This window comes from Pleurodeles waltl, chromosome 6, assembly GCF_031143425.1.
Source record: "Pleurodeles waltl isolate 20211129_DDA chromosome 6, aPleWal1.hap1.20221129, whole genome shotgun sequence".
NCBI lineage: Eukaryota > Metazoa > Chordata > Amphibia > Caudata > Salamandridae > Pleurodeles > Pleurodeles waltl.
This window is the reverse complement of record NC_090445.1, coordinates 1,700,001,228-1,700,026,954: the sequence shown is the minus strand read 5'-3', so window position 1 is coordinate 1,700,026,954 and position 25,727 is coordinate 1,700,001,228. Positions and strand designations below refer to the sequence as shown.

Here is a 25,727-nt window from a genome sequence, read left to right as displayed (position 1 = left end):
CAACTGCAAAATTCCTCAGCTTCACATTAGACTCCATGAGACACCTACAATTGCATGTTAAACTCTTGGCCAAGAGTGCCAGGTACCAACTCAAAAGGTCTGGATTATAAGTAAGGCTTCCAGTTTTCCGTTTTCACTGATTTTTGCAGATACATACAGACAGAAAATAATCTATTTCCTGTCTGTATTTATTTTTAAAAGCGGAAAAATACAGAAAATTGTGCTTCTTCTGAGTGAGTCTCCTTGTTGTCCTTTATGAATTCCAGACCAACTACTAAGCAGATAGACACCATGGGGATTCAAAAAAGGATGAGATTTCCTTAAATACAGGTATATGCTAACATAAATTTGTATATAGTGCTAAAACGTACCCGTCGGTGTAGTATTTTGTTATATTTGGGTGCTTAAACGCAACAGGCATCAAAGTATGAGTGCATGTTTATCAATTCAATAAATGTGAAGACTACATTTATCGTCCAAAACATAAAATAAATACGGATAAGTACCAATAAAATGACCCCCAAAAATATGGATAAATACAGACGGAAATGTTAAAAAAATAAATACCATAAAACCAGAAGCCCTAATTATAAGATATTTCTCTACAAACATGACAAAATGGTGGTAGAAGCTGTTTTTGATCAGTGATGTCGTTTGCGATGTTGTCAGTGATGTCATCAATGATGTAATTTAACGTTCTGAATAATGTAATATGTGAGGTCATAAGCAATGTATGGTGGAGACGCAACTTACAGTTAGGTCAGTGAAGTATAACTAGTGAATTTCAGTGTTTTTTTGGTTTCTAAACACTTTATTATTCCAGGTTCGAACTCTAACAGGTCTTTAACCTTTGTTTTTTCAGTGAGTATGTACTCACTGAAAATATATATTCTGAAAAAAACAAAGGTTAAAGGGGTGTTATAGTTAGGTGAAAATGTCAGTTAAAATATACAGTTTTAAACAAATGAAAGCACTGAAATTCACCAGTTATCTAAAGCATCTGTACCTCGTGTCCTATGCTAACAATAACTCGCACCTCAGCCATGCAGTGTTGTCATCAAAGATGTAACTTCGAATGTTGCAGTGTTGTTATCAGTGAAGACATAGATCATGTCATGAGTGATGTAATATGTGAAGTAATTAACAGTGCTTGACGAGAGAGCAAGTTATAATTACCTTAGAGCCTGAGTTACAGTTACTTGAGTTAACTATAATAGGTGAACTACACCGGTTATGTTAGTTTAAAACTTTGGGCCTGATTCTAACTTTGGAGGACGGTGTTAAACCGTCCCAAAAGTGGCGGATATACCACCTACCGTATTACGAGTTCCATAGGATATAATGGACTCGTAATACGGTAGGTGGTATATCCGCCACTTTTGGGACGGTTCAACACCGTCCTCCAAAGTTAGAATCAGGCCCTTTGTGTTTTAACTGATATATTCACCTAAACATAACATCCTTTCGTTTTTTCAGTAAATTTCTACTTTTTTTAAAATGGAAAGTAAGATATTATTATTACCCTACCTAATTACAATGTCACTTTAACCTTTGTTTTTTTCAGTGAATTTCTAGGGCTCTGCAACATAAAGTAATGTTTTATTACCATAATTAATGCCAACCCCACGCTGTGCACAGACCTTTGCCATGCACAGTGTGAGGTTAGCCCCCCCGCAGCCATGGGGACCACCTTCTCCGAAGAGCTGTTATGATATGCAGAAGGAGCCGCCCAGCCCTCTCCCGCTGCCCGGGGACATCCACTTCCCTGGGGCGTTTAACAAATGATATGCGGGGTGCCCTGTGGACCCCCACACCCTGGGGACCACCCCTCCCCCCCAGGGCATCTATATACAAAAGTGTGGTGTGGGTCTGTGGCCTCTCCGTGCACCGGTGACCACCACACCCCAGGGCAAGCAGAAAACAATTGAGAGAGTTCCCTGGGCCCCAGGGACTACCCCCTCTACCCCCAGGGCTGTCTGCACATTGGAGGGGAGCCCCGTGGCCCTCCTTTTGCAGCGTCTGATGGCCCAGGGGACCTATACCCCAGGTTCGGCTCCTGCTATGTCCCAGGGTTCTCCCCAGCAAACACTGCTGTTTGACAGTGGGACCTTTAAAACAGGTCCCGCTGTCAAACAGCAGAGCCTGCATCTCTGTCCCCTGCATGCGTGCAGAGCACAGAGATGAAATGCTTCAGCAAGCATGGAGCTGCTGTCAAAGCAGGTTTGTGATTGCTGAAGCAATAGCACTGCAGGGGAAACCTTGAGGCTTCCCCTGCAGTGTCAGGTAGCCCGTCAAGGGCGTTTTATTATAAATACAAAATACATTAAAAAAAAATATGGAGGGGCTGCAGGGGAGCCCTTGAGCGGTCTCAGAAAGCCCAATAAAGGGCTAAAAAGAAAAAGAAAAAGAAAATCCCTGTAGCTCAGTGTGAAGACTGCAGACCTTCAGACTGAGCTCTGGGGGCTCGAGTCCATCTGGACTAATTTCATTTTTTATTTTAAATTGAACACAAGTATCTCATTCTAACTGTATGAGACATTAAAGCCTAAAAAAACTCTATCTCTTTCCCTCTTACTTTATTTCTCCCTTTCCATCAATTTCTTTCACTCAGACACTTACGCACCCACTCACACTCACTCAGACACTCATGCACCCACTCACAGACCCACGCATACACTGACTCACCCATTAAAACGCTGATGTAAGCACTCTCACACCTATACAATCTGACAGCCACTCTCACCCTAGATACACCCTCTCATATCAATTCTCACACCCAGAGACACAGCAGCCAACTCACGCCACACATGGTCAAAGACCCGTGTACAGCATGGGGCTGAGTCAGGGGGAGTTGGCCTCTGGCTAGATCTTGCGGGCAACCTCCCTTGTGCACAGGTGAAAGCCATGCACAGTAGAGGTTTGGGTGCTTGTAGGGGGTTGATCTCAGAGCCTGGGTGGAGGCCAGGTGGCCGGGCGCAGCGATGGTTGGATTACCGTATAGTAATGAAAATTACTATATATTAAAAAACCCTAGAAATTCACTGAAAAAGACAAAGGTTAGAGGGACATTATAGTGAGGCTCACATTTCAAGCGTACAAAACCATAGAAATTCAGCAGTTATAGTTAGGGCTACCTCAAGTAACTGTAACTGTAACTATAACTCGTGCACTCACCATGCACGGCTACTTACCCCACAAATGATTGCACCCATGACATCTTTGATAACATCCTTGATAATATCAATGTAATATTTGCAGAAAAAAAATTAGGAAAAAACTGTGCATGGCGAGGGCACAAGTTATAGTTACTTGAGGTAACTAAATACAATTGCTGAATTTCTGTGGTTTTCTACACTTGAAATGTGAGCCTGGTTGCGGAAGACAGTGTGGACTTATTAGATAACGTTCTCATTTTAGGTTCTTGCATAGGGGACCTCCATTGATAGTCATAAGCACTGCATAATCCCACCCATGTGCCGGGACCTCAGAACATTTTCTCACTTCTTCATAAGTGTAATATTCGCCTTTCTTCAGGAAGGCCTGCAGAGTCACTTAAGAGTGAAACATATTATGCAGCCTATAGGAGTAAGCTACAAAGGCACAATTCTTCAAGAAGAGGCCAGTAGCATTATATATGTCTATAATGTCATAATGTTTTGGTAAAACACCATAAATGCCTTTCACACACCCCTTTTTGATAGAGTACAGAGATTAAGTAAAGCAGGACAGTGTAGCCCAATAGGCTGTCATTATATGAGTTAAAAATAAAGACTGCCTTTAAGAACAGACCACCAGTACTCCATCATGCTCAGCAGGTGGCAGTTGCTTCAGTTCTTTTTTCTAACTCCTGCTGAAAGGATCCTAGAGCACTGAGCTCAGCCTTTTTAGGCTCCTTCTTATCGACATTTTGCAGTAGAATTTGGTGGCAACAATTTTACTTGACGATTTTCATCTCTCCCTGCTTTCTTCTGTTTATCCTGACAGAAAAGTAAGGTGTTCTGTCAAAGTGTCTTCTTTGACAAGTGCCCAGCCTGTAGGAGGAAGAAGGCCAAAGCGGATGCTCATGAAGTCTGCATCATCTATCCTTCCAGCATCTCATGTTCCTGACTCATGTCATCACTGCAGGAACTTTTTGCGTCACACCTTACAAGAAAGGAAGAAGATACGCCTCCATGGGACTGAGGAGAGACAGCGGCAACAAGCACAGGCTGTAGGTAGGACCTCAGAACGAGGGGAAAGTCAGTCTTCCACCAAGACTCTGCCTTCAACCTCTGAAAGACGTGGGAGGTTTGAAAAGAGGGTTCCAGCGCGAAAATGACATTGGTCCCGGTGGGCTTTGAGCGAATCAAAGTCGAGGCAAGGTAAAGCTCCTACCTGTTCGCCATCAAGAGCTTGGTCTACACCCAGTCGTCATCGAGGCAACACCGGTCAAAGATGAAGTCCCATACACCATTGATGCACAGACTGCGGTCGATGTCGAGAAGTCAGGAAGGAGTGGATCAACTTCAGGACGTCAGTGGATGTTGATGTTGAGAAGCAGATCAACGTCAGGTTGTCTTAGTAGAACGTTGATGTCGAGGAGACACCGGTTATCAAGGAAAAAGAGAAGAATAATCTATTCAGCTCCAGATTTTCAATATTCGAGAATGTATTCATCTTCTCCAATTGTGGTACCATCTTTATCTACGTCTCCTCCACCTACAACACCTCACCTTCCTCTGCCTTCACCCTCTCCATCACCACCACCGATTTTGCCTCCTGCACCACTATAACCTACATTACCTCCTCCACCACCAGGCCCTTTTGCAAGGGCACCTATTCCATGTATGGAGACTCCAATTCCAAGGAATAGGTCACACTCCCAAATGGGCTACTGCTCTTGCCATAACAGACGCCATAGTTCCATGACCTTACAAATTTCGAAGAGGTCCTGGTACGAGGGGCGGCCAAATTTAATATACAGATGTCAGTACCAACACCCTCCACATCTGTAATATTCAAGACACTACACCAAAGGACAGCCTCAAGACCACTACTACCATTGGTCCCTGGCCTCCTGGAACCAGCCATTGAGCTGTTTTAGACACCGGCTACAGTTAAGCCTGCTCAGTTGAGGCTACAAAAGAAATACCAGCCTCCGGATCAAAATCCTCTATTCCTCTGCTCTGATCAGGTGATGAGTTCTGCAGCAGATCCTTCCCTTTTTAGCCGCACATGAATACTGTCATGGAGTGGCCTTAAGGAAACATGCTTGACTCAGTTTCACATCTGTCAAGCAGGAGTCTCAGCAGGGGATCCAGAATTTACCATTCTGTATTGCACTCTGTTCAGAAGTAACATTGATGATGAGATGGCGAGAACGAAAAGGGAAATCTAAACCCTTACACAGTGGATCTAGAGAGACCGAAAGAACCGAGAAAATCTTTCAGACACTCCGAATGCCATTTTTACCTTCAGGCGGTTCAAACCCCTCAGTGGTACTCAGGTTAATCCCAGCAAAAACACCAAAGATTGTACCGACAGCTGCAAAGCAGACGAGAGGGAGTTGTACCTAACAGCCTGCTCAGAGGGGTAAACAGGCAACCACCTCCAAGCCATGAGCCTCTTCCGTTACCCACTACGTTGGGGGGAAAAGTTTCTCATTAACTGGCAGAGTAGGAAAACCACGCAAGACGCCGGGGTTCTGAATATTGTGCAAAATGGGTATTGTCTTGGGTTCACCAGCCACAACTGTCCAATTTCCATCTTCCATTGCTACGGTCAGAATTTAACATCTTCTTTTATAGAAGAAGGCAGTGGAAGCCGTTCATCACAGACAGTGGGGGTGGGAATTTACACCCAATACTTCCTGGTGAACAAAGAAGACAAGATATACTCCTCCTCAAAGTAGCCTACAAGTGGATACAGCGAGAAAAGTTCTGGATGATGGCATTACATCAAATATATCCCCAATTACACCAGGGAGACTGGCTTTGCTCCATTGATCTTCAAGGTGTATACCTTTACATTCCAATTGCCACAGAGCATAAAAGGTTTTTGAGGTTCATTGTGGGGCACGACCATTACCAGTACACAGTACTTCCATTTGGCCTAAAGTCAGCACCCAGAACATTCTCAAAGTGCATGGCAGTAGTAGCGGCCCATCTTAGGAAGAATTGAGTATTGGTCTATCCATACCTAGACAACTGGCTCAGAAAGGCATCAACTTCTCAAGAAGCCCAACATCATTTCAATAAGACATGCAATCTCCTTCAAGGTTTGGGCCTTCATGTCAACCACAAGAAGTATACACCTACTTTGGTTCAGACTTTACATTACTTGGGAGAGTCCATCGACACAATTCGAGCAAAAGTGTGTCCTTCGGAGGAGAGACGTGTATCGATCCCTCAGAAGTATCACTCTCTCATTAAAGGTATCTCATCAAACAGTGAGTGTCCTCTATTCTCTGTTCCATGGCCTCCTGCATCTTCCTCACTCCAAATGCTCACCTGTAGATGCAACTCTCCAAGAATGTCTCAAGGACCAGTGGGACCAACTAACAGGCAAGTGCTAGGACAGGATCAACCTGTCCCTTCAAGCAAAACAGTCCCTGAAATGGTTGTGCTCTCCAGTCAATCTCCTGCAAGGGTTGTCTTTTAACCAACAGGTTCCCTGTCAAATCATAGTGATGGATGCATCTCTAGTAGGATGGGAAGTCCTAATGGATCACCTCCAGATTCAGGGCACATGGTCACACAGAGAGATGACCTATCACATCAATATCCTCGAGCTCCGCACAGTTCATCTAGTGCTCAAAGCCTTTCACCCATCGTTCACGACCCAGGCCCTGCTTGTTCAGATGTGCAATACAACCACCATGTACTACCTCAACAAACAAGCAGGGAGGAAGAAGGTCCAGGCCCTTGTCACATGAGGCCCATGTAATTTAGAAATGGCTTTTAGCCAGGTACCTGAAGAAAGATCACAGCAACTCACCTACCAGGTGTCCACTTCCACTCCCAACAAATGGTCACGAGGACCCATCCGAAATTCCTCCCTAAGGTTATTTCGGATTTCCATGTAAACTAGACCATCGCCTTACCAACATTCTTTCAGAATCCCTCTATGCCAGCTGAAAGAACTCTTCATTCCCTGGATGTAAGGAATTTTGAAATTTTATCTTGATAAATCATTGGACATCCGCAGATCGAATCAATTGTTTAGCAACTATGGTCTGGTTCATACAGGGCTAGCCACCTCTAAACAGTCGATTTCCCATTGGATCATTTCCTGTATCCTCTTGTGCTATCGCAAAGCTAATAAAACACTGACAGCTAGACCAATAGCTCACTCCACTAGGGGAAAGCGGCTACTGCGGCTTTAATGAGGAATATCCCTATAGCAGATATTTGCAAGGAATCCATGTTGAGATTTGTTCTCACCTTTACCAAGCACTACTGCCTGGACTCGGATGCTAGGAAAGATGCTAAAGTAGGACAGGCCTCCATCAGGTATCTCTTTGCTTAAATGGCTAAGTTCTCACTCCTCTATCTTCTCCACCGCTTTTATTAGGGATTGCCTTGCTACTCTATTCAGCATTTATGAGTATCAATAAAGATCCCCTACGTGAGAAGGAACAGTTTCTTACCTGTAACTCCAGTTCTCTGGTAGGGGAATCTCCATTGAAGTCATAAGCAACCCTCCCTCCTCACCGGTGGAGTGGACAGAGGTACATACATTCTAGTATCACCTCAGACAAAACTGAAGCAACAGCCACCTGCTGAGCATGATGGAATAATAGTGGTCTCTGGGTTCCTAAAGGCACAGCATCTATCTTTAACTCATATAATGACAGCCTATGGGGCAACACTGTCTTGCTTTACTTCATTTCTCTATTCTTTAAAAAAAAAAAAAAGGGTTTGTGAAAGGCATTTATGCTGTTTTAGCATCATGACATAATATACATATATCATTCTCCTGGCCTCTTTTTAATCTATGATGAAGAATTGGGCCATTGTAGCCTACCCTATAGGCTGCATAGTATGTTTCACTCTTAAGAGACTCTGCATGCCTTCCTGAAGAAATGGTATGGTAATGAAATATTACATTACATTGCATTAAAAATACCCTAGAAATTCCTTGAAGTAAACAAAGTTTAAAGAGACGTTATAATTAGGTATGTAAAAATATCTTACATAAAAAAACAATTAACGTAAAGATTCATAGAAAAAAAGAAAGATTAAAGTGACATCATAGTTGGGTGAATATGTCAGTTTTAACGTACCATTTTAAACTAAAAACCCTGACGGTCACCAGTTATAGTTAACTGAATAAACTATAACTTACACCCTTGCCATGCACTGCTTCTAACCTCACGTATTACGTTACATATGACATATCCTATAACATTACTGATTACGGTACATCTGAAATTGAAGCACGGATGACATTATGCATGGAGGGCGCGAGTTATAGTTGCACGAGTAGTGCATGGTGGCATATAGAGGCCTGGGGGCAGAATGGACATGGTGGAGCAAAAGGGGAATTGCAAGATATAGGGGCTGCAGGTACACACAGACTGCCTGCAGGGTGCAGAAGACACAGAGTGGCTACAATGGGTGTGTTGCACATAAAAGGGTTGCAGAGGCAGGGTGACAGACTGCCAACAGCACAACCAACATCATATGCCAGCACAACCACCATTATGTGCCAGCATTACCAACATCATGTGCCAACATCATATGCCAGCACAACCAACATCATGTGCCAGCACAACCATCATACGCCAGCACAACCAACATCATACAACAGCACAACCAACATCATACAACAGCGCACTCACCATCATACAATTCCCATCCTATACCAATACATCCACCATTAAACATTAACACAAGTAACATCATACACCAAGTTGCACACTGCATACTTCTACACAACCATCATACAGCAACGCAGCCACCACCACACGTTCCTACAACCAACATCATTTTTCAATGCATCCAGCATAATTTTCAAACACACCCACTGTCATAAGCCAACACAATCACCTGCATGTTTATCCAGTCTTATAACAGCAAACCTGCAACCATGCTTCCACTCAATCAACATCATACTGAACATGTCAGCATTGTAGAGCAACACGAACATCATCATAAGTCCATACAACTACCTTCATAAATCAACATACCAAGCATCATGTGTCCGCACAACCAAAGCACTGGTCTTGAGCAGGCACAGTTTGGAAGGAGACATGCTATGGAGCTCTTCTGGGGTGGTCTTAATTATAATCATCCTGTATATGAATGTCATTGAGAGAAGTCAGTAAGTATTCATATGAAGGTAGTTGTGACCTGCAGTGGTGGACTGAATTAGAGTCCTCCAGTGGCCAGCGGTATGTAGCAGATCTTCCCAATTATTCCATTACTGCTCATATGATGGGCGGTTTGCTGATGTGGTCTGTACTAGATGATATAGTCCTATAAAAGTGTTTAAGGGCAAAGCAGTATGCAGGAATCATTCCACAACCTGTTTGCACTGCAATCACCTGCACGATCACAGAGTGTTAGTGTTTGCATGCCCTAGGGGATTATGGGGGTCATTCTGACCCCGTCCGGCGGCAGAAGCCGCCGGCCTGGCTGGAACCTCCAGAATACCGCTGCGCGGTCAAAAGACCGCCAGAAGGCCGCCCGCCCAGCGGGAAACCCCTTCCCACGAGGAAGCCGGCTCCGAATGGACCCGGCGGAGTCGGAAGGGTGCGACGGGTGCAGTTGCACCCATCGCGATTTTCAGTGTCTGCTATGCAGACACTGAAAATCTTAGTGGGGCCCTGTTACGTGGGCCCCTGCAGTGCCAATGCCATTGGCATGGGCACTGCAGGGGCCCCCAGGGGCCCCACAACACCCCTAACCGCCATCCTGTTCCTGGTGGCCAAAACCGCCAGGAACAGGATGGCGGTAAGGGGGTCGGAATCCCCATGGCGGGGCAGCAAGCTGCGCCGCTGTGGAGGATTCCCCAGGGCAGCGGGGTACACCGCCGGTTTCCCGTTTCTGACCGCGGCTGTACCGCCGCGGTCAGAATGCCCAGGGATGCACCGCCAGCCTGTTGGCGGTGCATCCCCGGTCCCCGGCCCTGGCGGATTTTACCGCCAGGGTCGGAATGACCCCCTATGTATGAATTTTCAGTACTAAGAATGTCCAATCTAGACAGAGGTCAGCCCTTCATAACGTATTTGGACATAGAAAGTTGTCAGATTGCTTGCGAACATGAAGAGGGCATGGAAAATTATTAGAGTTTGAAAACATACTGTGAGTGTGCTGATTGGGCTATTACAAATCTGCCTACCATAGATTGTGCTTTGAGGAGCAATTATTGGTACAGGTTCTATTTTAGGGATAAGGGACATGTAATTATCCTGTCAAAAGTCATGTTGTCATCTTGTTTCTGAACTGTAAGTGCTCCTGGATACTGTGACTCTTGGCTGCTAGTGAGTTCCAGAGCTTGACACCCCGGAAGTGCCTCCTATGACTTTGTTTTGTTTTCTTTTTTTTTTGTCTACAGTAAGGCAGTATTCCGATCCTTGGTGCAAGGTCGGAGCACGCTATCTGGCTTCTGTGGTTTTGCTTAAATTGCCATGGGGCCTCTATTGACAATGCACTGTGCTTTAAACGTGGCTTGCCTAGCTACAGGTAGCAAGTGAAGTGTTGCTGGATTGGTGTTATGCATTCTGTGGGTTGAAGTCAGAAGGGAGTCTTCTGGAAGTGTTTTGGATTAGTTGTATTTTGCATATAATGAAACTGTGAGATCCGAGGGATAGGCTGTTGGCATGGCTAAGCTTGGAGATTACGAGTGCAAGAATAGATTTCTTTGGTATCCAAGATATAAGAAGATGTCTTGCAGTGCTTACATTGTGTAGAAGGTGCTCTTTGCTACCTTGTAGAAAATGTGGTTTCACGGATAGGTCGGAATCCATAGTTGCCCAATATTTTTACAGCTCTTTCATTGTAGCTGGAAGGCTATTGAGTTCATTGGACTATATGTAGGTAAGTTGGTGTTTGTACCATTGTCTCCAGATCATGATCTATGTCTTTGGAGAGTTGAGCTTTAGGCAGGTCCTCCTCGTCCATGCATTTAAGGTATGGAGACAGCTGCCAAGTCAGGACTTGAAGAAGTCTTCTGAGACATGCATTTTTAGAATGATTTGTATATCATCTGCTTACTTATAGAAGGTGAGGTTGAACAATCTAATCAGGTCTGCTGAGGGGGTTAGAGTTGGGTAGATGTTAATTAAGAGTGCAGAATGCAGTCTGAGGAATGCCACGGTGTTGGGTGTGAGGGGCCAATGTGATTAGTGGTAGATGCTTAAGCTTTGTCTGTCTTCAAGGTATGAGGCAATCCATTTCCGAGCATATTTACGTATTCCAACTGGATATATTCTTTGTAGTTGTGTGTGATGGTGGACAGTGTTCAAATTCTGCTGATAGATAAAATCGCAGCAGGACAGCCACTCCTTTCTTATCCACTGTATGTTTTAGTTCATTCCATATGGATATAAGGGCTGACTCTGTGCCTCGACCTGGTCGGAATCAATATTGTTGGTCCCACATCAAGTACATTTTATAAATAAACTTTGAAAGCTGAGAAAAAACTGCTTTTCCAGATAATTTTCCAAGGAACAGACCATTAAATATTAGTCTGTAGTTTGCTGGGTTGGCTGGCTTGAGGCTCTTCTTCCTGGGGAGTGGTCTAGTGGTTTCAACTCCGACAGGAAATAACATAGTTCCAAACTTATTGAGTAAGCATTTAGCTACCTCCCATGTACAGTTTATGTGAAGGAAACCTTTCAGGTTTTTGAAGGAGCTGGGTGTGAAGGTGATCCTGATAGTCTGCTTGCAATGATATTATTGTAGAATTATTTTTCAAAGAGGGTACTGAAATGATTAAGTGGTGAAAGACTATTGTCGTCCATTTCTGTGGTAGTTTTGTTTTGCGGAGGGGAGAGTTAGCAGTGTTTCCTTACAATCATTTTATATCTTTTCAATCTTCGAGAATAGTTCCACTGATATTTTGTCACAGAAGGCTTGGGATTGTTAAATTTGTGCATTTTTTTGGCATTCTGAATTATGGAATTTGACTAGAATTTTGTGGGGTCCTTGGGTGGACATTCCACTTTAAGTGTGATTGTGGAGAAGTGTTGTCATTTTATTTCACGGTCTTGATGGCTGCTTTGTACTTTAGTGGTGTAGTATGATTTTGTCTTGTTCATCCCTTGCTTGCCTCCCTTGCTGTGTACTATGCTGAGTTCTCATTCTCTTGATATTATTAGTCCAGGCTGTTTTCTTCTTGTGGTTAATTTTGGATGTGGTTGGTATAGGTATCTGGATGTCAAAGGCAGTGATGATCCAGCTGTAGACCACGTGTACGTGTTGAGGTTACATAATTGTTTTTTTTCCAAGATGGGTGTTATGTCTTGGGAGGTGATTTTCAGTGCGGCAATTGCTGATCATCAATCAGTAAAGGTTTATAAAGTCATTTCCAAATAGTCCAAACAGTATGAAGTCTATCATTCCACACTGGGAAAGATTGGTTACAAATCCTACCAGGGAGAATTTGTGTAAGCAAATTCACCCCAATATTATACCATATCCTATTTGAAATTTGAAAGTAATCCAAAACTACATCCAGGATCTACATGATCTTTGGTATGAGACATTAGAATTCATGTTTTTACCAGTAGGAAACTGACGAAAGATTACCACCTTTATGGAAAGGCATTTGGAGAAGCCCTCTGCCCTCCAAAAAGAACATTACAGTAAGTCTTCGGTGTGCTTTGGACTTCTAGAATAATACTCTCGAAACAGATGAGAGCAAAGTAGGATTCTTTGGCTGTACTGTGTAGCAGCAGGCTGTACTGAAAACCAAACACACTGCATATCACCAGAAGAATCAGATTTTCATCTGTCAAGCGAAGTGATGATTGTGGCCCACTGTGCAACTGCAGAGTCTGAACTCATCACAGTCATTAAGTCCTCCATGAATTGATCTTTACACCGGCACATTTCAGAAGAAAATTGAAAGCATCTGTCCATTAACCAAGGTTTAGCTGAGAATCGATCATGCACCAAGACATTGATCAATAAACACATTATTTCATCTAATACTGAATAGGTGAAAATGAAACAAAACAGGTTTTTTGAATGGTCTTTTCAATGTCCAGAGAGCCCCATTGAGAAGTTGTGTGAACTGAATGGTGGTGTGCATAAACAAATGTCTTCATACATCACTGAGCTTGAGTAGTTTTGTTGGAATAAATTGGCCAGAATTCCTCTAAGGTGATGTGAGAGACTGAACTAATAAACTTGTACAGAAATCTTTACGTTATTGCTGCTGAAGAGGGTCCCACCTGTTTCTAAATCAGAGTTAAACCTTTCCACACAAGTCTACTGATCAATGGCTGATTTGTTTTGTTGTGAAATATGTGTGTTTGTCACAGGAGTTTAGATTTATCTGTGATTAAGACTTTGGGGAGGGCTGGATATTGTTAATCTGTAAAACCACAGAATCTTGACAGTATACTTTCTTTTTCACATCACTGTACTTTCAAAAACATTGACCAGATAAAAACTCTTCTATCCAAACAGTCTCACTGCCCGCCCAGTGCAGCGCTGAGTGTAGTTATTATAGTAACTTTAGCCCTAACATGTTTGAGTCAAGTTTTTGTTACCGAAATAGATACATGTTGATATTTTAGTGGGTAAATATTTTGGGATGGTTTTTGAAGCCTACATTGTTGAGTTGTTTAATATTGTGTTTATATATTCACGTGTCCCCAATACCATACAGCACTATGCTCAAGCTGCAACAGGGGTAAAAGGCAGGAATCTACACAAATGTTGATTTACTTTCAAGACTGCATTGGTGTTTGAACTGGGATTTTCTCCAAATATTCAACAATTTTTTAGGAAATTGGAGAGAAATGTGTAGTTAAGCCCGCCTAGTGATGATTTGTTTCTCGTTATTTTCTCAGGAGATTGTCAAGCTTGCAGAAAAAGCACTTCTGAGACTTCAGCAAAAAGGTAAACTAGCTCAGTTCACCCCACAGCACAGCATTCCTTGTAAGGTACATAGACACTGTAAGTCCTCCCGAAGAATTAAAGTATCTTTCTTTTCTGACAGACACAGCTTCCCGATTATCTCTGATGCCCCTTTCACCTGGTGCCACTGGGGAGCAGACTCCCACTGGCATCGTTTCCGAGGGGCTTTCCCTCTCTTGCGGTGCAGCCATACTTCTGCAATACTCTCACAGTGCCCCGGTGGTCCTGTTTCCAGCTCACAGCGCCATAGTGCAACTGCCTCACTCTCTCAGTGCCCCAGCAGATCTGCAGTCTATACGTAGCATCACTGTGAAGCTTCCCACCTCTCACAGTGGCACTGAGGGAGGTTTCCTCTCTCACACTACAGCCATGCCTCTACCTCACTCTCACAGTGCCCCTGTGGATCTGCAATCTGCAAGTGGCATCACCAAAAAACATCCCACCACTCTCAGTGTCACCTTGAAGCAGAACCTTCCTCTGAGTGCAAGTCGTGAGATGCCTCCCTACGGCACTGACACGTTACAACTGTCTCCATCTCAAAGAGCCACCATGGAGCTGCCTGGCTCTCTTACTTCCACTGTGGAGCAAGCCCACCTTCCCAGACCTTCCATGCAAAGGATGCTGTCTCATCCTGCCAGACCACAGCAGACCCCACCTGGCCATGGCATTCTGGGGCAGACCCCCGCTCAAAGCACCTCTGTGGAGAAGAGATCTTCTCAAGGTGCCATAGTGGAAAGGACCACTTCTCTCAGTGCCACCGTAATGCAGACTCCCTCTCTCAGCATCACTGAGAAGCAGACCCAATCTCTCGGGGCCACTGCTAAACAAACACCCTCTTACACTACAACTGTGCCACAGACACCATCACACATTGCCACCATGAAACAGTCCCCATCTCCCATTACAACTGTAGAGCAGACACCCTCTCGTATTACAGCCACAGAGCACACCATATCTCTCAGTACCACTGTAAAACACCCCCCCTATGAAACTTCCATTGAACAGGAGATTCCTCAGCTCAGCGCCTCCATAAAGCACAACCCCACCATGCAGCAGACGCCTTCTCTCAGTGTGCTCATGGGGCAAACCCAGTCTCCTAGTGTGGCCCAGAAGCAGACCCCCTCTCACAGTCTTACCAAGGAGCAGGTCCCCCCACACAGTGCTACTGCGGGGCAGACCCCCTATCGCAGTGTTACCGTGGAGCAGACCCCCTCCCACAGTGCTAACTTGGAGAAGAACCCCTCAACCCCTGCTCGTGGTGCTCCCTTGGAGCACCACTCCTCTCACACAACTACCTTACAGCATACCCCCTCTCAACCCTCTCACACTGTTTTTCAGCAGAGCGGCTCTCACACAGCTACCTTGCAGCAGACCCCCTCTCGCACAGCTACAGTGCAGCAGAGCGGCTCTCACACAGCTACCGTGCAGCAGACCCACTCTCACACACCTACCTTGGAGCAGAGCCCCTTACCTACTGCTAACATGGAGCAGAACTCGACTCACAGTGCCACCTTGGATAAAACCACAGCTCGCAGTGCCACGATGGAGCAGGACCCCTCTCATACTGCCACGTTGGTCAAGACCGCCACTCGCAGGGCCACCTTGGGGTCTTCCCCCTCCTCCACTGGCACCATGGGACATTCCCCCTCTCATACTGCCACGGTGGTGAAGACCGCTACTCGCAGGGCCACCTTGGAGCCTACCCCCTCTTCCACTTCCACCATGGAGTCTCATTCTACCACGATTGTCAAGACTGCCAATAGCAGGGCCACCATGGAGCCTTCCCTTGTCTCTGCTGCCACCATGGAGCAAACCCCCTCTCAGAGTGCCATCTTGGACAAGACCACCTCTCTCGCTGCTACCATGGAACATACTCTCTCTCATACTGCTACCTTGGATACGACCATGGTTCACAGTGCTGCCCTGGAGCAGAATCCCTCTCATACTGCCACGTTGGTCAAGACCACCACTAGCAGGACCACCTTGGAGCGTTCACCCTCTTCCACTGCTACCATGGAGTCTCATGCTGGGACATTTGTCAAGACTGCCACTCGCAGGGCAACCTTGGAGCGTTCCCCTTCTTCCACTGCCGCCATGGAGCAGACCCCCTCTCAGAGTGGCATCTTGGAGAAGACCACCTCTCTCACTACCATGAAACATACCCTCTCTCGTACTGCCAACTTGGATAATATCACAGAGCACAGTGCCACCATGGAGCAGACCCCCTCTCATACTGCCACACTGACCTTGACCACCACTCGCAGAGGCACCATGAAGCCTTCCCTCTCATCCACTGCAACCATGGAGCAGACCCCTTCTAGGAGTGCAATTGTGGATAAAACCATCACTCACAGGGAGACCCTGGAGCAGAACCACTCTCATAGTGCCACCTTGGATAAAACCAGCACTGGCAGTGCCACCATGGGTCACACGCCCCCCCTCATTACCACCATTAGACAGACCCCCTCTCATATTGCCACACTGGAGCAGGGTCCCACTGACAGTGCAGCCTTGAAGCAGGCCCCTTCTGTTAGTGCCACTGGGGAACAAACTCCCCCTCACAGCGCCATCATGAAGAAAACACATCATCCTTGCAAACCTACCGCAGACCAGACCACTCCTCTCGGCATGTCCGTGGAGCAGGATTCCTCTCCCAGTGCCACTGTAGAGAAGATCACTACTCATAATGCCACTGTGGGGAAGACCACTACTCCCAGTGCCACTATGGAGAAGACCACTACTCATAGAGACAATCTCAATCAGACCCCCTCTCAGAGCACCTCACTGAAGCAGACCTCCTCTCACAGTATCGGAGAGGACCTGACCCCATCTCTGAGCGACACTGTGAAACACAGTGCTCCTCATACTGCCACCATAGAGCAGACACCCTCTCGCAGTGTGACAATAGAGCAGACCACCTCTCGCTCCGTGACACCAGAGCAGAACTCTTCTCACGGTGTGACTGTGGAGCAGCCTTATTCTCAAAGTTCCACCATGGAACAGACCCTATCTGGGAATAGCGCATTGAAACAAACCCCCTCTCACAGCTCTGACAGAGAAAAGGCCCCTGCTCACACTTCTACTGTGAAGCAGGGCCCTCTCTTGAAAAATACCACCTCCCACAGTGACATCTTGAACCACACCCACTCTCACACTGCCACTGTGGATAAGACTACGACTCACAGTGCAACGATCAAGCAGGCCTCCTTTCATGGTAAAAACATGCAGCAGACACCCTCTCGCAGTGCCACCTTCAAGCAGAGTGCCTCTAACAGTACAACTGTGGAGCTGAACCCCTCTCTTAGTACCACTGTAGAACAGACCACCTCTCACATTGCCCTTGAAGAGAAGACCTTCTCTCGCAGTGCCACTTCAAAGACTACTACACGCAGGGCGACCTTGAAGGAGAGTTCCTCTCTCAGTGACACTGTGGAGCAGACCCCCTTTCGCAATGCTACTTTGAAGAAGACCACCATTAGCAGTGCCACCTTGAAGCAGACCCCATCTCACATGGCCACAGATAAGCAGACCCCATCTCTCAGTGGCACTATGGAGCAGGAAACTTTTCAAGATCGAGCAATGACCACCTCTCGCACTGCCAGCGTAGATCAGACCTCTTCACGCACTGCCACCGAAGAGCAGACCTCCTCCCCCACTGCCAGTGAGGAGCACACCAGGAAGAAGACACATCCTTACAAGCCCACCACTGAGCAGCCTTCACATAGTGACCATTCATTAGCACAAGGACAGTCACAGAATGAATAAACTCACAAACAACATTTTTATTTGCCATCTTTCTTAGAGTTAAAAAAAATTAAAAAAATACTGAAAGACTTCGTTCTAACCAAAAAGCATTTACTAAGCCCATTTTCTCAATTTAGATCCCGCTTCCTCAGCATCATTTGTTTTACAAATTAGCTGGGGGGGTTGTGCATGACAGCTACCAGAGGATGAACAGTCATTCATGAGAAAGGTGATGCGAGACATCTGCCAAATGGAGAGAAACAGATGAGACAATACTTTAAATGACCAAAAGGACCGTGGTACAAGGTTACACAGATACTTTCCATTTGTTAGATTTGGTCTACAGAATTATACAAACCAGAAGTAGGAAGACAGTGTGAGCTGCACTGAAAATTGTCTTCCATTGAGAGTCTATGGTCTGCAGGTCATGATGCTTGCAGATCAAGGCATCTTGCAAAAAAGGCATCACACTTTGTTGGAATGCACCAAAGAAGGTGTCACAATAACAACTCACAGCAGCTCTTCCCACATCATCGCTTTTATGTTACAAAGGTGAAAAAACATAGAAACAAAAGGCTGTTTTTGAAGAAGGGGGGTAACAGCTGGTCAGAAAGGAATATGTTACCCTGTAAGCATGTAGTGTTGTAGATTAACATGCTTTGCATACTCCTGCCATCTAGTGTTGGATCCAGATGTGTGTAGGTTGTTTTTCTTTGAAGAAGTCTTTTGAGTTTTGAGATAGTGCGACTCCTCCTTCTTGGTGATACTGCACATGGGCATCAACCCCATTGTTCTATTGTTTTCCTGCAAGCACATGATCTGTGATAGACAGAATAATTGTGGAGACCATGTCCCCTGTTTTTGTAAATAGTAAATGGCTATCATGTTGTTCGTCTGGATTAGGACAATCTTGTGGATGAGGTGAGGAAGGAACGCTTTCAAGGCTAGGTGAACAGCTTGAAGCTCTAGATAGTTGATATGAAGACGGTGTTTGGTGTCCATAAAACCTATATAGCGAGATCCTTCAGATGTGCTCCACATCCCGTGAGTGATGCGTCTGTAGTGACAGGCAGTTGGGGAACAGGGTCGAGAAAAGGGAGCCCTTTCAACAGATTGTTGATATTCAACCAATGCAGAGTGATGAGTCTGGCAGTCTGTCAACACTAGATCCTCCACCTGACCCTGTGACTCAGACCACTGTTGTGCCCTCCTATATGGGTCCCTGTACAATGTGGCATAGGGTACGATGTCGATGCAGGAGACCATCATCCCTAAGAGGTGCAGGACTGTCCTAACTGTTAGTTATTGATTTGCTTGAAACTGAGGTAACAGTGACAGAAAATGTTGCACTCTTACAGTAATGGGGTAGGCAAATTCTGTGTGTGTTCAGATTAGCCCCTAGATATGGCTGAAACCAGAGAAGATGTAGGCGAGACTTGGAATATTGATGGTAAATCCCAAGTGGTGTAACACTGTGGTTCCCACCCTGGGGGTTTGCAAAGCCTCCTCAGGGTGTCCGCGCTTGCTTAGAAAATTAAATAATATTAATAAATTAGGTCCCCAGCTTTCAGAAATGACTCATTGGGGGTCCCTGGATTCCAAAAATGATAAAGTGGGGGTCCACAGAAGTCACAAGGTTTGGAACCACTGGTGTAGCAGATCTCTTATAATCCTAGTGTGATGTAGACACTGTTGGTGAGTGTTGGCTTTGATAAGCCAATTGTCTGTATATGGAAATATGTGTAATTTCTGTCTGAGTAGATGAGTTGCCACTACAGCCAGAAACTTGGTGAATATTCGAGGTGCAGTAGTCCCCCCCACCCCCAACCACAAACCTGAGGTATTTGTGATGTCCTGGGTGTATTGGAATGTGACCATTTGAAAATGCTCTGAAAGGATGTAGTGGTTTAGGGGCTGTATATCTAGAATGGTACATAAAGATCTGTGCTGTTTGGGGATTAGGAAGTATAAGGAGCATACTCTTGACCCTTCAAGTTTTAGAGGGGCAGGTTCTATAGCTCCTTTGAGAAGAAGAGCTTGAACTTCCTGTTTGAGCAGCGTTTGATGGTCCAGGGATACCCTGTGGGTGCAAGGTGGGATGTTAGGAGTTGTGGTAGCGAGCTCCATACAGTAACCATGTTGGATAACATCCAATACCCACTGGTTTGATGTTATTGATTGCCATATGGGTAGAACATTTTGCATACAACCCCCAACAGGTGTTGTAGGGTCAGAGGGGGATATGAGGGAAGTCATTGTTTGGTGGTCGGATTTCCACCTCGTGGGGAATCACCTTTGCCTCTACCCTAGGCATTATTGCCATGTAGGTGCATGTATAGTAACCTTTGTGGGGGGCAGGTTTTATAGCTCCTTTGAGAAGAAGAGCTTGAACTTCCTGTTTGAGCAGCGTTTGATGGTCCAGGGATACCCTGTGGGTGCAAGGTGGGATGTTAGGAGTTGTGGTAGCGAGCTCCATACAGTAACCATGTTGGATAACATCCAATACCCACTGGTTTGATGTTATTGATTGCCATATGGGTAGAACATTTTGCATACAACCCCCAACAGGTGTTGTAGGGTCAGAGGGGGATATGAGGGAAGTCATTGTTTGGTGGTCGGATTTCCACCTCGTGGGGAATCACCTTTGCCTCTACCCTAGGCATTATTGCCATGTAGGTGCATGTATAGTAACCTTTGGAAGAAGAAGATTGTTTCTGACCTTGTTGATAGGAGATGGAGGCTTCTGAAGTGGTCGTTTTGGAACACCCACAATAGCTTGGATGGAAAAAGGAACCTTGAGGTGTAGATGTTTGGTGGGCACCCATGGATTTAGCCATTTCAGTGTCTTAATTTTCTCAAGGACCTCGTCGACTTGGGGTCCAAAGATGTTCCTTGTCAAGGGGTAAATTTGGAAGGGTTTGTTGTACATCTGACTTGAACCCTGAAATACGCATCCATGCAGGTCAGTGAAACAGGAGGATGGTTAATCTCTCGCTGCGGTGTTGGCAGCGTGTAGGGCCCAACATATTGAGATGTAGGAGATAAGTTTGCCCTCTGCGCGAAGTTCTTGTCCCCTTTTTCTGTGCTCGTCTGGGAGATGTTGGAGGAGTTCCTCCATTTCGTCCCAGTTAGTACAGTCATATCTGGCAAGCAAATCTATTGAATCGGTGATATACCAAAGGTTTACTGACTGGGGGCGCAACCTTTTCCCCCACTGCATCAAAGCACTTGTTTTACTTGTCCAGTGGCAAGCATCACCTATAGTTTGTGAGTTAGCGCTTTTACAGGCGCTAGTGACTACTAGTGAGTGTGGTGGTACCTGGCCTCAAATATATGATGGAGGGATCTCTATCCCAATATATAATGGAGGGATCTGATGTGGATATATATTTATATATTACACCATCCAAAGGTCCACCTTGTGGTGCGCAAATTTTACGGGTGCAAACGTTAGGAAAGGACCATTCCTCTGCAATCTCCAAAACCAACAATTGTCAAACTATTGATTTGTTGCACTCCAGGAGAGTTTTATTGCTTTTATCCAAAGAAGTATAAAAAGACACTACCAACGCGTTTCAATCTCTCGGTCTTGATCACAGTTTCAAAAGAAAACCTTCCCAAGAGTCTCTATTTATAGTACATTTTCCTATCACCACCCGAGTGCATTCTGGGGCACGTGGTACCCTACAAATATCTAACACCAATCAAAACATGATAAAACCCCAAATATTACCTATTTTTATTAAACGTTCTAATTATTTCTTATTATTCTCACAACGCAAATACTTTCCAATAATATACCAATGTACTAGTTACAGTTATCAGTCCATTATCCCTCATGTAGGATAGGTATGATAACAGCTATCCCACACATCTCATCCGGTTCAGTGTGTAAATATGTGCATGTATTTCATTATTCTGTCTTGGCCTTATATATATTTCCGTATTTAATGATTCAATTACAATTAGAAATTTTTATAATAATAGGTAATATTTTGGGTTTTATCATGTTTTGATTGGTGTTAGATATTCGTAGGGGACCACGTGTCCCAGGATGCACCTGGGTGGTGATAGGAAAATTTAATATAAATAGAGAATCTTGGAAGGTTTTCTTTTGAAACTGTGATCAAGATCGAGAGGTTGAAACGCGTTGGTGGTGTCTTTTTATACTTCTTTGGACAGAAGCAATAAAACTCTCCTGGAGTGCAACGAATCAATTGTTTGACAATTGTTTTTTTGTGTGTGTGTATATGAAAAATGTCACTTACCCAGTGTACATCTGTTTGTGGCATTAGTCGCTGCAGTTTCACATGCTGTGCACATCCCGGAGTGTTACAAGTTGTTTTTCTTCGAAGATGTCTTTTCGAGTCACGAGATCGAGGGACTCCTCCCATTTCGGCTCTATTGCGCATGGGCGTCAACTCCATCTTAGATTGTTTTCCTCCGCAGAGGGTGAGGTAGGAGTTGTATATGCTAGTAATAGTGCCCATGCAATGGAGTGAATACGTATGTACATAATGTAGTTTAAAGTAATATATATATTTACAAATATACAGATGTTCAAGATCAACTTCTAAATGGGTACAGGCTCCCGGGGAGGCGGGTGGGCGCATGTGAATCTGCAGCGACTAATGCCACGAACAGATGTACACTGGGTAAGTGACATTTTCCGTTCGGTGGCATGTGTAGCTGCAGATACACATGCTGTGCATAGACTAGTAAGCAGTTATCTCCCCAAAAGCGGTGGTTCAGCCTGTAGGAGTTGAAGTTGTCTGAAACAATGTTCGTAGTACTGCTTGGCCTACTGTGGCTTGCTGTGTTGTTAGCACGTCTACACAGTAGTGGTTGGTAAATGTAGGAGGCGTAGACCATGTAGCTGCCTTACATATTTCTGTCATTGGAATATTTCCTAGAAAGGCCATGGTAGCACCTTTCTTTCTAGTTGAGTGTGCCTTTGGTGTAATAGGCAGTTCTCTTTTTGCTTTAAGATAACAGGTTTGAATGCACTTAACTATCCATCTAGCAATGCCTTGCTTAGAAATTGGATTTCCTGTATGAGGTTTTTGGAAAGCAATAAATAATTGTTTTGTTTTGCGAATTAGTTTTGTTCTGTCAATGTAGTACATTAACGCTCTTTTGATGTCTAATGTATGTAGTGCTCTTTCAGCTACAGAGTCTGGCTGTGGGAAGAACACTGGTAATTCTACTGCTTGATTTAAGTGGAACGGTGATATGACTTTTGGTAAAAATTTAGGATTTGTTCGTAGAACTACTTTATGCTTGTGTATCTGAATAAATGGTTCTTGTATGGTAAATGCTTGAATTTCACTTACTCTTCTTAAAGATGTGATGGCAATTAAAAATGCAACTTTCCATGTTAAGTATTGCATTTCACAAGAGTGCATGGGCTCAAAAGGTGGGCCCATGAGTAGTCTTAAGACAATGTTGAGGTTCCATGAAGGAACTGGTGGTGTTCTTGGTGGTATAATTCTCTTTAGACCTTCCATAAATGCTTTTATGACTGGTATTCTAAATAGAGAAGTTGAGTGCGTAATTTGCAGGTAAGCTGAAATTGCTGTAAAATGTATTTTAATGGAAGAAAAAGCTAGCTTTGATTTTTGCAAATGTAGTAAGTATCCTACGATGTCTTTGGCAGATGCGTGTAAGGGTTGAATTTGATTATTGTGGCAGTAATAAACAAATCTTTTCCACTTATTTGCATAGCAATGTCTAGTGGTAGGTTTCCTAGCTTGTTTTAAGACCTCCATACATTCCTGTTTAAGGTCTAAATGTCCGAACTCTAGGACTTCAGGAGCCAGATTGCTAGATTCAGCGATGCTGGGTTTGGGTGTCTGATCTGTTGTTTGTGTTGCGTTAACAGATCTGGTATGTTTGGTAGTTTGACATGAGGCACTACTGAGAGGTCTAGTAGTGTTGTGTACCAAGGTTGTCTTGCCCATGTTGGTGCTATTAGTTTGAGTTTGAGTTTGTTTTGACTCAGCTTGTTTGCTAGATATGGAAGGAGTGGGAGAGGGGGGAAAGCGTAAGCAAATATCCCTGACCAACTCATCCATAACGCATTGCCCTGAGACTGATCTTGTGGGTACCTGGATGCGAAGTTTTGGCATTTTGCGTTTTCCTTTGTTGCAAATGGATCTATTTGTGGTGTTCCCCAACTCTGGAAGTAAGTATTCAGTATTTGGGGGTGAATCTCCCATTTGTGGATCTGTTGGTGATCCTGAGAAAGATTGTCCGCTAGCTGGTTCTGAATTCCTGGAATAAATTGTGCTATTAGGCGAATGTGGTTGTGAATCGCCCAATGCCATATTTTCTGTGCCAGGAGACACAACTGTGTTGAGTGTGTGCCTCCCTGTTTGTTTAGGTAATACATCGTTGTCATGTTGTCTGTTTTGACAAGAATGTGTTTGTAGCTTATTATGGGTTGAAATGCTTTCAGCGCTAGAAATACTGCCAATAGTTCTAAGTGATTTATGTGAAACTGTTTTTGGTGAGTGTCCCATTGTCCTTGGATGCTGTATTGATTGAGGTGTGCTCCCCACCCTATCATGGATGCATCTGTTGTTATTACATATTGTGGCACTGGGTCTTGGAAAGGCCGCCCTTGGTTTAAATTTATACTGTTCCACCATTGAAGCGAGGTGTATGTTTGGCGGTCTACCAACACCAGATCTAGAATTTGACCCTGTGCCTGTGACCACTGAGATGCTAGGCACTGTTGTAAGGGCTGCATGTGCAACCTTGCGTTTGGGACAATGGCTATGCATGAAGACATCATGCCTAGGAGTTTCATCACCTTTTTGACTTGTATTTTTTGATTTGGATACATGGCTTGTATTACATTGTGAAATGCCTGAACCCTTTGTGAACTTGGAGTGGCAATCCCCTTTGCTGTGTTGATTGTCGCCCCTAAGTATTGCTGTGTTTGACACGGCAGAAGGTGTGACTTTGTGTAGTTGATTGAGAAACCTAGTTTGTGGAGGGTTTCTATGACATATTTTGTGTGTTGTGAACACCTTTCTAGAGTGTTGGTTTTGATTAACCAATCGTCTAGGTATGGGAACACATGTATTTGCTGCCTTCTGATATGTGTAGCTACGACTGCTAGGCACTTTGTAAAGACTCTTGGCGCAGTTGTTATTCCGAATGGCAACACCTTGAATTGGTAATGTATTCCTTGGAATACAAACCTTAAGTACTTTCTGTGTGAAGGATGTATCGCTATATGGAAATATGCATCCTTTAGGTCTAGTGTTGTCATGTAGTCTTGTTGTTTGAGTAGTGGGATTACGTCTTGTAATGTCACCATGTGAAAGTGATCTGATTTGATGTAGGTATTTAATGTTCGGAGATCTAATATAGGTCTCAGAGTCTTGTCTTTTTTGGGTATGAGAAAGTACAGAGAGTAAACTCCTGTTCCTTTCTGGTGTTCTGGTACTAATTCTATTGCTTCTTTTAGTAGTAATGCCTGAACTTCTAGTCCTAGAAGATCTATATGTTGTTTTGACATATTGTGTGTTTTCGGTGGTACGTTTGGAGGGAATTTGAGAAATTCTATGCAATAACCATGCTGGATAATTGCCAGTACCCAAGTGTCTGTTGTTATACCCTCCCAATGTTTGTAAAATTGTCTTAGTCCCCACCCACAGGTGTTATGTGTTGGGGATGTGTGACTTGGAAGTCAATGTTTGTTTTGAGGGGTTTTGGGGCTTTGGAACTTTCCTCTATTTTTTGGGAATTGTGCCCCTCTATATTGCCCCCCAAAAACTCCCCCGCTGGTATTGGCTTTGATAAGTGGGCCTTGCTTGGGAGGTTGTGGCCTCTGTAGGTTGACCTCGAAACCCTCCCCTAAATGGTGTTTTGCGAAATGTGCCTCGGTTTGTGGGGAGCAGA

At 44.5% G+C, this 25,727-nt stretch overlaps 1 protein-coding gene across 1 annotated transcript in view; it reads left to right on the top strand.

Moving 5' to 3' along the window:
• STKLD1 (serine/threonine kinase like domain containing 1) overlaps positions 1-25,727 on the top strand; it is a 193,346-nt gene that overhangs the window by 125,108 nt on the left and 42,511 nt on the right. The window contains exon 20 of the mRNA XM_069241796.1: positions 14,006-14,054. Coding sequence (XP_069097897.1) covers positions 14,006-14,054 — 49 coding nt within the window. The remainder of the gene's footprint in view (positions 1-14,005; positions 14,055-25,727) is intronic.